The sequence below is a fragment of the Dermochelys coriacea genome, chromosome 8 (assembly GCF_009764565.3).
Source record: "Dermochelys coriacea isolate rDerCor1 chromosome 8, rDerCor1.pri.v4, whole genome shotgun sequence".
NCBI lineage: Eukaryota > Metazoa > Chordata > Testudines > Dermochelyidae > Dermochelys > Dermochelys coriacea.
Genome location: NC_050075.1, coordinates 92,035,593 through 92,048,954, shown reverse-complemented (window position 1 = coordinate 92,048,954; position 13,362 = coordinate 92,035,593). Strand labels below are relative to the sequence as shown.

Below are 13,362 nucleotides of genomic sequence, written 5' to 3'. Positions count from 1 at the left end.
ATCCTGAGAACTAAAATACTTGAGTTAAACTAAAGTTATTGGCCTCATCATAGGCACATTTGGGTGAAATTTATAGTCTGTGTTAGGAGGTCAGACTAGATGATCGCCTCTGGCCTCAGACTCTGTGAAAGAGCTGCAATTATGGCTAGCCCCTGTGTCTCTTGTCCTGTCACTTGGTGTGGGGACTGACCACAAGGCAATATGTGATGTATCCAGTTAAGTCCCTGGGTTCTAAATATATCAACGCTTTATTTTAAATCTCATTCATTTTCTTTTCCAAATGTCTTATTTTATGACACTTAAGTAAACATTGATGAAATTCTTTTGTCCATCAGTAGCTTCAGTGGTTTTGAACACAATGAGCAGCGTTATTTTTGAGATAAGGTTCATGGAGCTCTTTGTTTCCATGGAGTTGAATGTGCGGCTTGTGGAAAGATCAATGGTATAATGTGTTCATTGTTTGAATGTCAAGAGAATTTGGAGCCCTAGTTTGTTAAATTATGGCCTTTTTAATGTGCTCATTTAGGCTCTTGTGAATTGTAATCAGTTGCCCTCACAGCATTAGGGTTAGTATTCCAGGGACTCCCTGCTCTTTCATTTCTTTTCTTTTTTTTAATGTTTAAAGTGAAACTAAGCAGGGAATTAGTTGTTTGACATGTGAGATTGGTTCTATGTTGTGTACGCTAGCTGCATTCTGATGTTGATCAATGCTGAAAGAAGAACAATGAATGCAGTATTGCAGCCCAAGTAGAGCTATCCATGAAAAAACTATGGCTGTAACAATGTCTTGTATGATGATACAAATGGTAGCCCTGGGTCATAAAAGCAAATACAGAGGATAAATGAGGCCATGACAAAGTCTCCAAAAGAGAGTATGTGGTGTTAGTAGTTATCTGGAGCAGGGATTCAGAGATTGCAATATCAGCTGCTGTATAAAAATGTAATTTGTAAGCCTCTTCAACACATGGCCCCCCTTCTCTTCTGTCCCATATGCCATGATTCAGCACCTTTTAAAATAAATAAATAAAATCTATCTAGTAGCTCAATCATCAAGAACTTTTTTTTTCTTCCCCTTCCATCATTCTTTCTAGAGAGATTCTCTTTTATATCAGGAAAATACTCATTTTTGGTGGGTGAGTGTAGGGGCAGGGAGGGGGAGGCAAGCTTCCCCCCTTTCTAATTTCAGCTCATTTAACTGGAGATGTAGATCCAGCTGGTCAGAGTTGTAATATTTGTGAAACAGCTCCCTGAACCTCTTGTGGGACTGTCATATTGTAACTTTACACTTCAAACAATCTCTTGTCTTCTTGAAAGATGGTGTTTGTCTTTAAATAATGATACACTGTATTTGTTGCAATATTACAGCACCAAAGTTCAAGTAATTTGGGTTGTAATTGGCTAGCTATATCTCCTACTATTTTATTTTCTTATTTCTCCCCATTTAATGTACTAGTAGTTAGTGGAGCAGGAAAGCATTGTGACAGCATAATGGCATATTGTTTGAAAGCAATTGTCTTCCATTTCCAAGGCTTCTGTTTAAAATGCAATAATTATAGGCTAATATATCTGGGATATATTATTGCAGGATTGATCAGTAAAGAACTTGTTGGTGCTATGGTCCTATATAATTGTGTGTGTGTGTGTGTGTGTGTGTGTGTAATATATCTATTGGGAGGAAAAAACTCTGTAGATGCTGCCCTAACTGGCTAAATATTATTTGTAAGATGTATCTGCTGAAGTTTAGATAAGCTTATTGTTCATGGAATGTGGAAACAACTTCATACAGTGACAAAACAAAAAGAACTTAATACCCTGTATGTAATGCAATAACCACAGAATTACAATTGCCTTGTGTAAAGTATCTGGTAATGAAGGCAGATAATAGAATTCTTGCAAATGCAAATGCTAACTGGCTCCCCAGTGCTAGGCAGAGAACTGAAAAGTGATACCAGCTGGAGGAAAAAAACATCTAAAAATGTATTAAAAAGAAGATGTCTTAGATGCATGTTTGTTTAGGTAAATACTTGTATAAATGATCTTATGAGAGTCTTATTAAGAGACAAACTGAGAATACTAACAATGTTATAGGAAATCATGAGGAAACCCAAAGGATATTTGTATGCAGACTGGATAATGACAGCTCTGGGAATAGTGTGGTAGCATTTACACTACAATCACCTAGCACAGAGGACAGCCTTTTGAGGAGTATTTAAGTAGTGTTAATAGGTGGAGCATGTAAAAGCCAATACTTCCTGTTATCCCAAATAGTAAAAGTATGCCCTGCTGAGCAGAGACTTAATTTTAAAACAAAACAGAGTATGTAGTGTGTATGTGTATTTTTACACATGCATGCATAAAAATTGCATTTACTGTAGCAGTAAGTGATGGATGTGCCCTCTTACCAGGCTAAGAGGGACATTCAGCACATTAATCGCTCTCTGTGTCATTTCCTCTGTAAAAAGAAAAGGAGGACTTGTGGCACCTTAGAGACGAACAAATTTATTTGAGCATAAGCTTTCGTGAGCTACAACTCACTTCATCGGATGCAACTCATGTAGCTCACGAAAACTTATGCTCAAATAAATTTGTTCGTCTCTAAGGTGCCACAAGTCCTCCTTTTCTTTTTGCGAATACAGACTAACATGGCTGCTACTCTGAAACCTGCTTACAGACAGCCCCCCAATCTGAAGCAAATACTCACCAGCAACCGCACACCACACAACAGAACCACTAACCCAGGAACCTATCCTTGCAACAAAGCCCGTTGCCAACTCTGTCCACATATCTATTCAGGGGATACCATCATAGGGCCTAATCACATCAGCCACACTATCAGAGGCTCGTTCACCTGCGCATCTACCAATGTGATATATGCCATCATGTGCCAGCAATACCCCTCTGCCATGTACATTGGCCAAACTGGACAGTCTCTACGTAAAAGAATGAATGGACACAAATCAGACGTCAAGAATTATAACATTCAAAAACCAGTTGGAGAACACTTCAATCTCTCTGGTCACTCGATCACAGACCTAAGAGTGGCTATACTTCGACAAAAAAGCTTCAAAAACAGATTCCAACGAGAGACTGCTGAATTGGAATTAATTTGCAAACTGGATACAATTAACTTAGGCTTGAATAGAGACTGGGAATGGATGAGTCATTACCCAAAGTAAAACTATTTCCCCATGGTATTTTTCCCTCCCACCCCACCCCCCACTGTTCCTCTGATATTCTTGTTAACTGCTGGAATTAGCCTACCTGCTTGTCACCATGAAAGGTTTTCCTCCTTTCCCCCCCCTGCTGTGGGTGATGGCTTATCTTAAGTGATCACTCTCCTTACAGTGTGTATGATAAACCCATTGTTTCATGTTCTCTGTGTGTGTGTGTATATAAATCTCTCCTCTGTTTTTTCCACCAAATGCATCCGATGAAGTGAGCTGTAGCTCACGAAAGCTTATGCTCTAATAAATTTGTTAGTCTCTAAGGTGCCACAAGTACTCCTATTTCCTCTGTAGTTTCTTAATCTTTCAGCATTTTACCACTCTAGTCTCCTCAGCAGGGACACCGTTTCAGCTGATGCATCCGATGAAGTGAGCTGTAGCTTATGCTCAAATAAATTTGTTAGTCTCTAAGGTGTCAAATACTCCTTTTCTATTTGCTAATACAGACTAACACGGCTGCTACTCTGAAAACTGTTTCAAATGATTGCTTCCTAAATAGATATGGTAAGATCATGACGGGCCCAGCCCACACAAAGGAAGTGGGTGTATGTGGGTTTTTCACACTGCAACAGGGAGAGAAAAACATTTACAAAAGAAATGGTCTCTTTAATAGGAACTTTTTAACACTTCTGTGCTCCTTCCTGCAATGACCTATTATTGTCTTTACCGTACCTTACACTGCACTTCTGCTCTGCTAAGTAACGTAGGGTTGACCTTTGAAGCACTGTTTGGCCCTGCTGTTGGAACTTCATAAATAACAGCGCTGAGCTACATAAAGTTTAGTTCCTTTTTCGTTAGGGGTGTGGGCTCACCAGTACTAATAGGAGTAAAACTTCTTACTGTCATTTTATAAAGTGAATAGGACTCTGAATAAGCAGAGCCAAGAAAAAGGTGCTATTTTTATTTGTATATTCACTTCTCGGAGTCCAACACTGCTTTTAAGTACAGTATGCTGCAGTTTCACGGTGCTGAGTAGAATATTTATCATTAAAGTACAATCTGCTTTAATGCATCAGTTATTTTCAGTTCTGGAATATAACTCCATACACAGGTATTGGTTTTATAAAGTCACTCCAGCAATAAACCTCTCCCCCTGCGGAGTCTGTGTACTCATGCACCGATTGGAGGGGCTGTGCTATAACGTGTTCCTTCCATTCACTCTGTTAGTCTCAACTGAGTGAGCAGACGGCCTGACTGCAGGTTGCCTGGCACTCCTGCTTGGATATGCTGTATTCCGTGCCAGTGTTGTGGCTGCAAAATCAGAATGGGCCTTGCTGATTACTTATCAATTATAATTTTATAATCTTTATAATTCTATGTAAATAGTACAGAAGATTTTGATCATCCTCAAGGTCTACTGCCTCACAACTGATGGAATGAAGAAAGAGGATCCAGCAGCTAGGGTGCAGGGCTCCGGGTTAGGGAAATAGAGGTTGTATTCCCAGCTCTGTTCTGACACCTTTTTGCTGCTCACTTACCATCTCTGGCCTCAATTCTCCTAGCTGCACAGTTGGTGTAGGAAGTCTCAACCCTTAGGTGAATTAGGGAACTATTAATTCATTAGTGTTGATAAGGCACTTTGAATAATACACAAATAAATATACAACAGCAAAGGGTTTGTTTATTGTTATGAAATTCCTGACCAGAGTAAATAAATACTTATTACTCTTGAATTCCAGTCGTGTGTCTTAACCACCAGTCCAGACAAAGCCTAGAATTAAGAGCTACTAATAATAGACTCTGTTGATATAACACTGAGCAGCTGGTCTTCCTGCACCCTGTAACAGTGCAACTCATAACTTCAGCCTCAAGCTAGAGCATTTAAAGGAGTATTAAGGATCTGATTCTGTCAAGGAGGTCACAGATACTGTGACTTCTTTGGCTTCAGCCTACCGCAGTGGAGCTGGAACAGCTGTCGCCCTCCACCCAAGAGCAGCAGCAGGGCTGGAGCGGTGGCCTGAGCAGTGGCTGGCAGTCTGCCCCTACTGCTGGAGTAGTTGCCGCCAGAGCAGCGGACAGGGTCGGGTCAGCCCCCACCGGAGCAGATGCAATAGCTGCTGTCACAAGAGCAGCTGCTGATTGGGGGCCCAGGGCTGGAGCAGTAGCCACTGCCTCAGAAGCAGTAGCTAGGGCCAGGTCATCCCCCAGGGCTGGGAGGAAGCAGCAGCTACCACCACAGGAGCAGACCCTGTGGCTGAATCAGCTCCCAGGGCCAGAGCAGGAGCAGCAGCTGTCAGAGCCAGCAGTCAGCTGTCGCTGCAAGAGCAGGCTGGGGTGGAGCAGTGGCCAGGCTTGGTCAATGCTGCAGAAGGAGCGGCAGGGTTGGAGCAGTGGCCTGCAGTCAGCCCCTGGTGGGTCTCCAGCAGTTAGCTCCCCACCCCCAGGGTGTTTTTAATAAAAGTCATGGACAGGTTGCAGGCTTCTGTGAATTTTTTTTATTGCCCTCATCTGTCCATGACCTTTATTAAAAATACCCGTGACAAAATCTTAACCTTAAGTATTATTGACAGGAGGAAGAGGGTGAGAACAGATTAGTCAAATTTCATCTTTCTTTTAAATGGTCAGGCTGAGACACCTGTAACAATCAAAACCTATAATTTTCCATTTAATTTGCCAGTGCTAGCAGTCTATATTTTTTTTAACAGGCTAGTTTGTTTTGGAATTGGTGTTTGTGAAGGAATAGAATTTAACAAATAAATTTTGTGAAGTGTATGGCAGATATCTGTGATCATGGGGTATAGTCTGTGAATCTGAGTGTGTAATTGGTGCATCTCTTTATGATCGATTTAGGGAATCGGGGGATGATCCTACAAAGTACTGAGCACTTTCAACTCGCATTGAAGCCAATAGAAGTTGAGGGCAATTTTCCAGGATCAAACTCTATGGAGAAAGCTTTCTTTTTTTCGTACTCACTTTTTATTTTCTCTCTCCTCTCCTCTTCCTGTTGCCATGGAAACATGCAGTAGCAGTTAAATTGTACTGCTAACCTGCCTTTTCCTGTAGTAGAATGGTAATAGCTAATATTTGATCTAGCCCAAGTGCTGATTCAGGGACACAGTTGTACATATACTCTCCTCTCCCTCTTTACTCTTTTTAACGGATAATGCATCAGTCTCATTCACCTTGTGCTTCTTAAAAGTGATATCCAGTCACAGTTAATTACTTCAATTTGCTTTTTTGATGCCTATTATATTGAAGTGTTGGAATTAGATGATGTTATGAAACTGGCTTTAAAAACTGTGCTGAATTTGGAACAAAATGGCACAGGGCAATGAGAAGCTATGAGGTTTATCTTTCTAAGAACAAGTTGTAGAAATCCATATGCTAGTCTGAGAGCACTACCCCATATTTTTCCCTTTGGAAAAAGGTAAATAGAACATTTCTCCAGCGCTTTCAATTATATCAATCTAACATTGCATTCCAACTAATTTTTAAAAGTGTCACAATTTGCTTCGTTGTGCTCCATCAAGGTGAATGGAAACTTGTTTTTTTTTAAAAAAAACCCATAATAGAAGCTCAAATGAAACGTATACCCCAAATTAAAAAAAATTGTAAGAGGATCAAAAAAATGCCATGATGGCTATAATATAGAGTTAAGAGGTGGTTAGAGGCAAAAAGGCATCCTTTAAAAATTGGAAGTCAACTCCTACTGAGGAAAGTAGAAAGAAGCATAAATTTTGGCAAGTCAAAGTATAATTAGGCAGGCCAAAAAAGAATTTGGAGAGCAACTAGCAAAAGACTCAAAACTTAACAGCAAAAATATTAAGTATATCAGAAGCAGGAAGCCTGCCAAACAATCAATGGGGCCACTGAACAATCGAGGTGCTAAAGGAGCACTCAAGGAAAAGAAGGCCATTGTGGAGAAGCAAAATGAATTCTTTGCATTGCTCTTCACTGCAGAGGCTGTGAGGGAGATTCCCAGAGCTGAGCTGTTCTTTTTAGGAACTGTCTCATATTGAGGGCAATAAAGGAGGTTTTGGAACAAATTGAAAAATTTAAACAGTCATAAATCACCAGGACCAGATGTACAGAACTAACAACTGTGGTATGTAACCCATCACTTAAATCAGCCTCTTTACCAGATTACTGGAGGATAGCTAATATGATGCTAATTTTTTTTAAAGGCTCCAGAAGCGATCTTGTCAATTACAGGCTGGTAAGCCTAACTTCAGTACCAGGCAAACTGGTTGAAACTATAGCGAAGAACAGAATTGTCAAGTGCATAGATAATCAGTTTGTTAGGGAAAAGTCAGCACAGCTTTTGTAAAGGGAAATCATGCCTCACTAATCTATTACAGTTCTCTGAGGGGGGCAACAAACATATGGACAAGGATGATCCAGTATATATAGTGTACTTGGGCTTTCCGAAGGCCTTGGACAAGGTCCTTCACCAAAGGCTCTAAGCAAACTAAGCAGTCTTGGGGTAAAAGGTAAGAGTGAAGTCCTCTCATGGATCAGTAACTGGTTAAAAGACAGGAAACAAAGGGTAGAAATGAATGGTCAGTTTTCATAATGGAGAGAGGTAAATAGCAGTGTCCCCCAGGGATCTGTATTGGGACCAGTTTGGTTAATCATATTTGTAAATGATCTGGAAAAACAGGTAAACAGTGAGGTGGCAAAGTTTCCAGACCATATAAAATTACTCAAGTCCAAAGCTAGACTGTGAAGAATTACAAAGGGATCTCACAAAACTGTGTGATTTGGGAATATAAAATGGAATGTTGATAAATGCAAAGTAATGCATATTGGAAAACATAATCGCAATTATACATACAAAATGATGGAGTCTAAATTAGCTGTTACCACTCAAGAAAGAGATCTTGGAGTCATTGTGAATAGTTCTCTGAAAACATCTGCTCAATGTGCAGTAGCAGTCAAAAAGGCTAACAGTGTTAGGAACTATGAGGAAAGAGAGAGATAATAGGATGGTAAACAACATAATGCCACTATATAAATCCATGGTACGTCCACACTTTGAATACTGTATGCAGTTCTGGTTAAAGCTATGTTAAAAATGGAAAAGATACAGAGAAGGGCAACAAAAATGATTAAGGGTATGAAACAGCTTCCATATGAGGAGAGATTTAAAAGACTGGGACTTTTCAGCTTGGAAAAGAGACAACTGATGGGGGATGTCATGGAGGTCTATAGAATCATGACTAATGTGTAGAAAATTAATAAGGAAGTGTTATTTACCCCTTCACATGACACAAGAACTGTGGGTCACCCAATGAAATTAATAGGCAACAGGTTTAAAACAAAAGGAAGTAACTGGTTCTTCACACAATGCACAGTCAACCTGTGGAACTTGTTGCCAGGGGATGTTGTGAAGGCCAAAATCATAACTGGGTTCAAAAACAAATTGGATAAATTCATGAAGGATAGTTCCATCAATGGCTATTAGCTAAGACTGTCACAGGTGCAACGCCATGCTCTGGGTATCCCTAAGTTTCTGACTGCTAGATGCTGGAACTGGACAATAGGGTATGGATCACTTGGTAATTGCTCTATTCTGTTCACTTCCCTTTGAAGCATCTGGCATTGGCCACTGTTGGAAGACAGGATACTGTGCAAGATGGACCATTGGTCTGACCCAGTATGGCCGTTTTTATGTTCTAATTTCCATGCTGGGAATCCCAAATGCCAGAAACCCGTAGTGATGCTGAGAGTCAGGTAATGTGTAGCGTAACTATATGTCTTCACAGTCGGTTGCATATAATTTTATTTTGTGTTTGTTTTATTCTATTTTTGCAGAGAAAATCCGACAAAGATATGCAGATCTGCCAGGGGAGTTGCACATTATTGAGCTTGAAAAAGATAAGAATGGGCTTGGACTCAGCCTTGCTGGCAACAAGGACCGGTCTCGTATGAGCATTTTCATAGTTGGCATCAATCCAGATGGACCTGCAGGAAGAGATGGAAGAATGCACATTGGTGATGAACTTTTAGAGGTAAGTGATTCCTTTGGCTATATGATAGGGTTGGTGTCAAGAGAGGGAAGAAAGCCTGTGAACCTAGTAATGAAACACAAAATAAAGATTTGGTGCCAGTTCATGGAACTGTGGTGACTTGTCAGCTGAGGATCAAAGAAACAGAAGAAGGTATTAAGATGAATGGAAGATGGGTAACATTCACTATGCAGATGAGACAATGCTGTTGGCTGATTCAGAAGATCTGATGAAGTTAGTGGAGGTTATATGTGAATATGACAAAGAATATGGGTTAGAGTTGAATGTGTACAAGACAAAAACTATGGTGGTATCCAATGATCCTGCGGTATTCCAGTGAACAACATAGTCATACAGCAAGTGAGAAATTATTTCCAGTTAAGAAGCATTACAGAAGATGGAAAATCAGATATTGAGGTCAGCACCAGACTAGCAAGAGTGAATTCTTGAAGAATAAACATCTAATGAGGCCTGGTCTACACTGGGGGGGGGGAGGGATCGATCTAAGATACACAACTTCAGCTACAAGAATAGCGTAGCTGAAGTAGACGTATCTTAGATTGACTAGAATCACTTACTTCGCGTCCTCGTGGCGCGGGATTGATGGCCACCACTCCCCCGTCGACTCCGCTTCCGCCTCTCGCCATGGTGGAGTTCTGAAGTCGATGGCAGAGTGATCGGGCATTGATTTATCATGTCTACACTAGATGCGATAAATCGATCCCCGATAGATCGATCACTACCTGCCGATCCGGGACATAATTTCTGACTGTTTAAAAATTTATATATGGTCTGTGTTAAATTATGGCTGTGAAACGTGGACTTTCAAACAATAATAAACTACAATCCTTCAAATTATGGTGTTGTAGAAGAATTCTAAAAATATCATGGATAGACCAGTAACCAATGAAAAAGTATTGGAGATGACTGGAACTCAACAAAAGTTAGAGATCTTATGAAAAGAAAGTTTTGATTTCCAGGCACATTTTAGGAGGTTCAGCGGATGATGCGTGTTTATTGACACTGGCCAAGAAAGTCGATGGCAAAAGAATTTGAGGCAGAAAAGTATGTCTTGGACGGATGATGTGATATCCTGGGAGTGTCAAAGGGCTATTAATCGACAAAGGGATTAGCAGAGGACCATACAGAATGCGCTACCATGGTTACAAATCTCCAGTGATGCAGGTGCCACATAAGAGGAATAGAATGATTGGGTCCATTGATAAATGTGTTCATAACATATCTGCTTGCTTATGAAAACTGATGTCAATGCAGTTTGTGCTTTCAGAATGTTCACAAACTATGGTTAGGGAAAGACTACTGAAAAGCAGGTGAGGGAATAGCAAATGCATCCTTGTATTGCATATATTGTTTCATGGAAAAATTCAGTTTACATATAAAATAAGATGAGTCTTGCGTTTTGTAGTTGTCAGGGTTTCCTTCCTTTCCAACTGATAAGAAAATACAATTTCATATTGTGATCCATTTTATTCAGTTGTTAGAATTTAAAACATTGTTTCTTTCTTTCTAATTCTTTCTGTCTGGTGCAAACTAACCCACAGACCAAGTTATTCTATCAACAAATAAAGCAATTCATCATCTTTTCCCCTCCACCCCTTTTCATCTTCCTGTTTGAAACACATTTCAAATCTTTCGACCTGATATTTGACTACTGCAGAGTGGCACTTAGTGTTGAGGGTCTTTTGCTATTCCTGCAGTGGTTCCCACATCGTAACTGCTTTACAGGTTTGAAAAATCATTCATCCCTGTGGATGTTTCTCTTCTCAAGAACCTTTCACTGAAGAGTAGGTGTGTGCTGACCTACTGGACTCAGTGGGAAGCGATGTTAGGTCTTTCAGCAATTCTGTCTCTGTATTGTATGAGTACCGAGTATTTTCTCTCATTTCTTAAACTGAAAAGGAGAAGTCTGACTGTCTGGAGATGCCTTGGGAACACTTAGAATTATCTAAAGATTTGTCAGTGTCTAATTACAGGTTTTCAATGCTCATGAAGTGTAGAAGGCTTGTTTTGAAATAAAGTATCACTGTATGAAATTTATCTCTCTTAGGGTGATAAATTGTGTTCAAGTCTCTGTCTCTTGCAGAAATAATGACAGGCAAATTGCCCTTTCCTGCAAATTCCTGTTGGTCCATGCTTCAGTGACTATAGAATCATAAGGTTAGAAGGGACCGCAAGGGTCATCTAATCTAACCCCTTGTCAAGATGCAGGATTTGTTGTGTTATAACTTTCAAGGGACCACTACATTTTACAGAAATGTTAAAAGGCAATTTGTCATCCTTTCTCACTCTTGAGCCCTAAAGAAAAGATAATACTTTAGACTTTAGCGAGCGAAGCCTAGTACCTACCCACGCCTGTATTCTTTACTGACTCTCAACTCGGGCAAGACTCTCATTGATATCAGTGGGTTTGTGGTTCAGGCAAAGAACTGGGGGGAAAAAAGGTTTCTATTAGTGGGTCTGGCACCGACTTCCTGGGTGGTCTTTTTCATCTCCATCAACTTCTTGGTGCCTCAGTTTCTCCATCTATAAAAGGGGGGTAATAATATTTCCCTACCACACAAGACTGTTACAAAGCTAAAATGATTAGGGCTTGTGAAATGCTTTGACCTCCTCAGATGAAGCAGGGGAAACTAGAGTGAGCATTAAAACTTAAGTCTGAGAGATGGAAACACATGATGAAATTACAAGTTACTGTTTGTTTGTTATGGGAGTTTGTACTTTGGCAGGAATGTAGATTCTGAAATGTACTAAGAATTAAAGATGAGTTCAACTAGACTGCTAAATCTCTGGTGTGTACCAAACCCAAACAAAATGGACTCACCAATAGAGTAGGTGTTTTGCTGCCCAGAGATCACCTGTCAGGGTAGTTTTGTATGCTAGCTCACTGAACCTTGGAGGACTTTTACACCAATATGCTTGCACAGATAGGGGGAGCCTCTGAGGTTTTCTCCTGGCTCCTAAATTATTACCTGTGTCCATATAATCCTTCTAACCATAGGTACTGCTGTCCTTGAGAGATGTGGCATTTCTGGTGAATTTTATAAATATTTATTTTTCAGTGTTACTTAGTAGATTTTTGGAGGGTTTGGGATTTGCATATATGCTGTATGGTTGAAAGTTGCAAAAGAACTTGGTATTGGCCTAACTCTGCTCCCAGTGAAGTCAGCGAAAGAAATCACAATTTCTACAATGGAGGAAGAGTAGACCAGTGCTCACCATTTCTGAAAGTGTTGTCCTGTAACTGAACAAACCATGTCCACAGGCCTATAAGTAAATGCCACCTTTTAATTTATAGTATAGTATAGTATAATTTAAGGAACATTAAGTTTGCAAAGTCAAGCAGTTAAAAGTTAGGAAATGCCAGAATTAAAATTCCCTGTGCAATCTTCATTCGATCACCATTGTGTGTATGTGTTATGATATGGTCTTTAATTACATGTTCATATTCTATTTTTCCCATAGGAACCATGCCTCATTAATAAACGTTGTTTAATGTTAATATTTTGTCACATCTTTATTGCTCAGTGCATGGCCCCCTGCCTTATTTATTCCATACTATTTAAACCCTCCTCTTAAAAACATTTAGTTTCCTCCTGGGCTTTTTTATGGACTTTTCTATGGCACTTGTCACTTACAGTATCTGAGTGCTTCACAACCATTAATGAATTTGTCTTTACAACACCCTTGTCAGGTAGGGAAATACCTTTATCTATCATGTTACAGATGGGGAACTGAGGCACAGAGAGAGTACCATCAAAAATTCCCATTGTTGTAGTGCCCAATTTGAGACAATTAAGACCTGATTTTTTTCAGAGTACTTAGCATTATTTACCACTTCATATGTTCAAAGCACAGCACCCATCGACTCTAGCTGCAGCTCTGAGTGCCCAAGTTTTCTGCAAATCAGACCCCAAGGTCTCAAGCAGGGCACACAGTTAGTGAACAACTGTGAAAAGTTTGGTTTAAATGACTTGCCCGGCATCACGCAGATAGTCTTGGGCAGAGGCAGGGATAGAATCTAGTTCTCTTGTTCAGCATTCAATTGCCTTCACCATGAGACTGTGCTTTCTCTTCCTGCACCCCCCTGCTTTATTCACTATATATCTCCAGCTTCTGCAACAAATGACAGAGGCGCCTAAAGACAACAGCCTTCTTCCTTATGTACACGA

At 40.1% G+C, this 13,362-nt stretch overlaps 1 protein-coding gene across 8 annotated transcripts in view; it reads left to right on the top strand.

Annotated features, from left to right (window-relative positions):
• Positions 1–13,362, top strand: part of PATJ (PATJ crumbs cell polarity complex component) — a 222,934-nt gene that overhangs the window by 128,872 nt on the left and 80,700 nt on the right. For all 8 annotated transcript variants that reach the window (XM_043520335.1, XM_038412962.2, XM_038412966.2 and 5 more), the window contains one exon: positions 8,979–9,175. In XM_043520335.1, the coding sequence (XP_043376270.1) occupies positions 8,979–9,175 (197 nt within the window). The remainder of the gene's footprint in view (positions 1–8,978; positions 9,176–13,362) is intronic.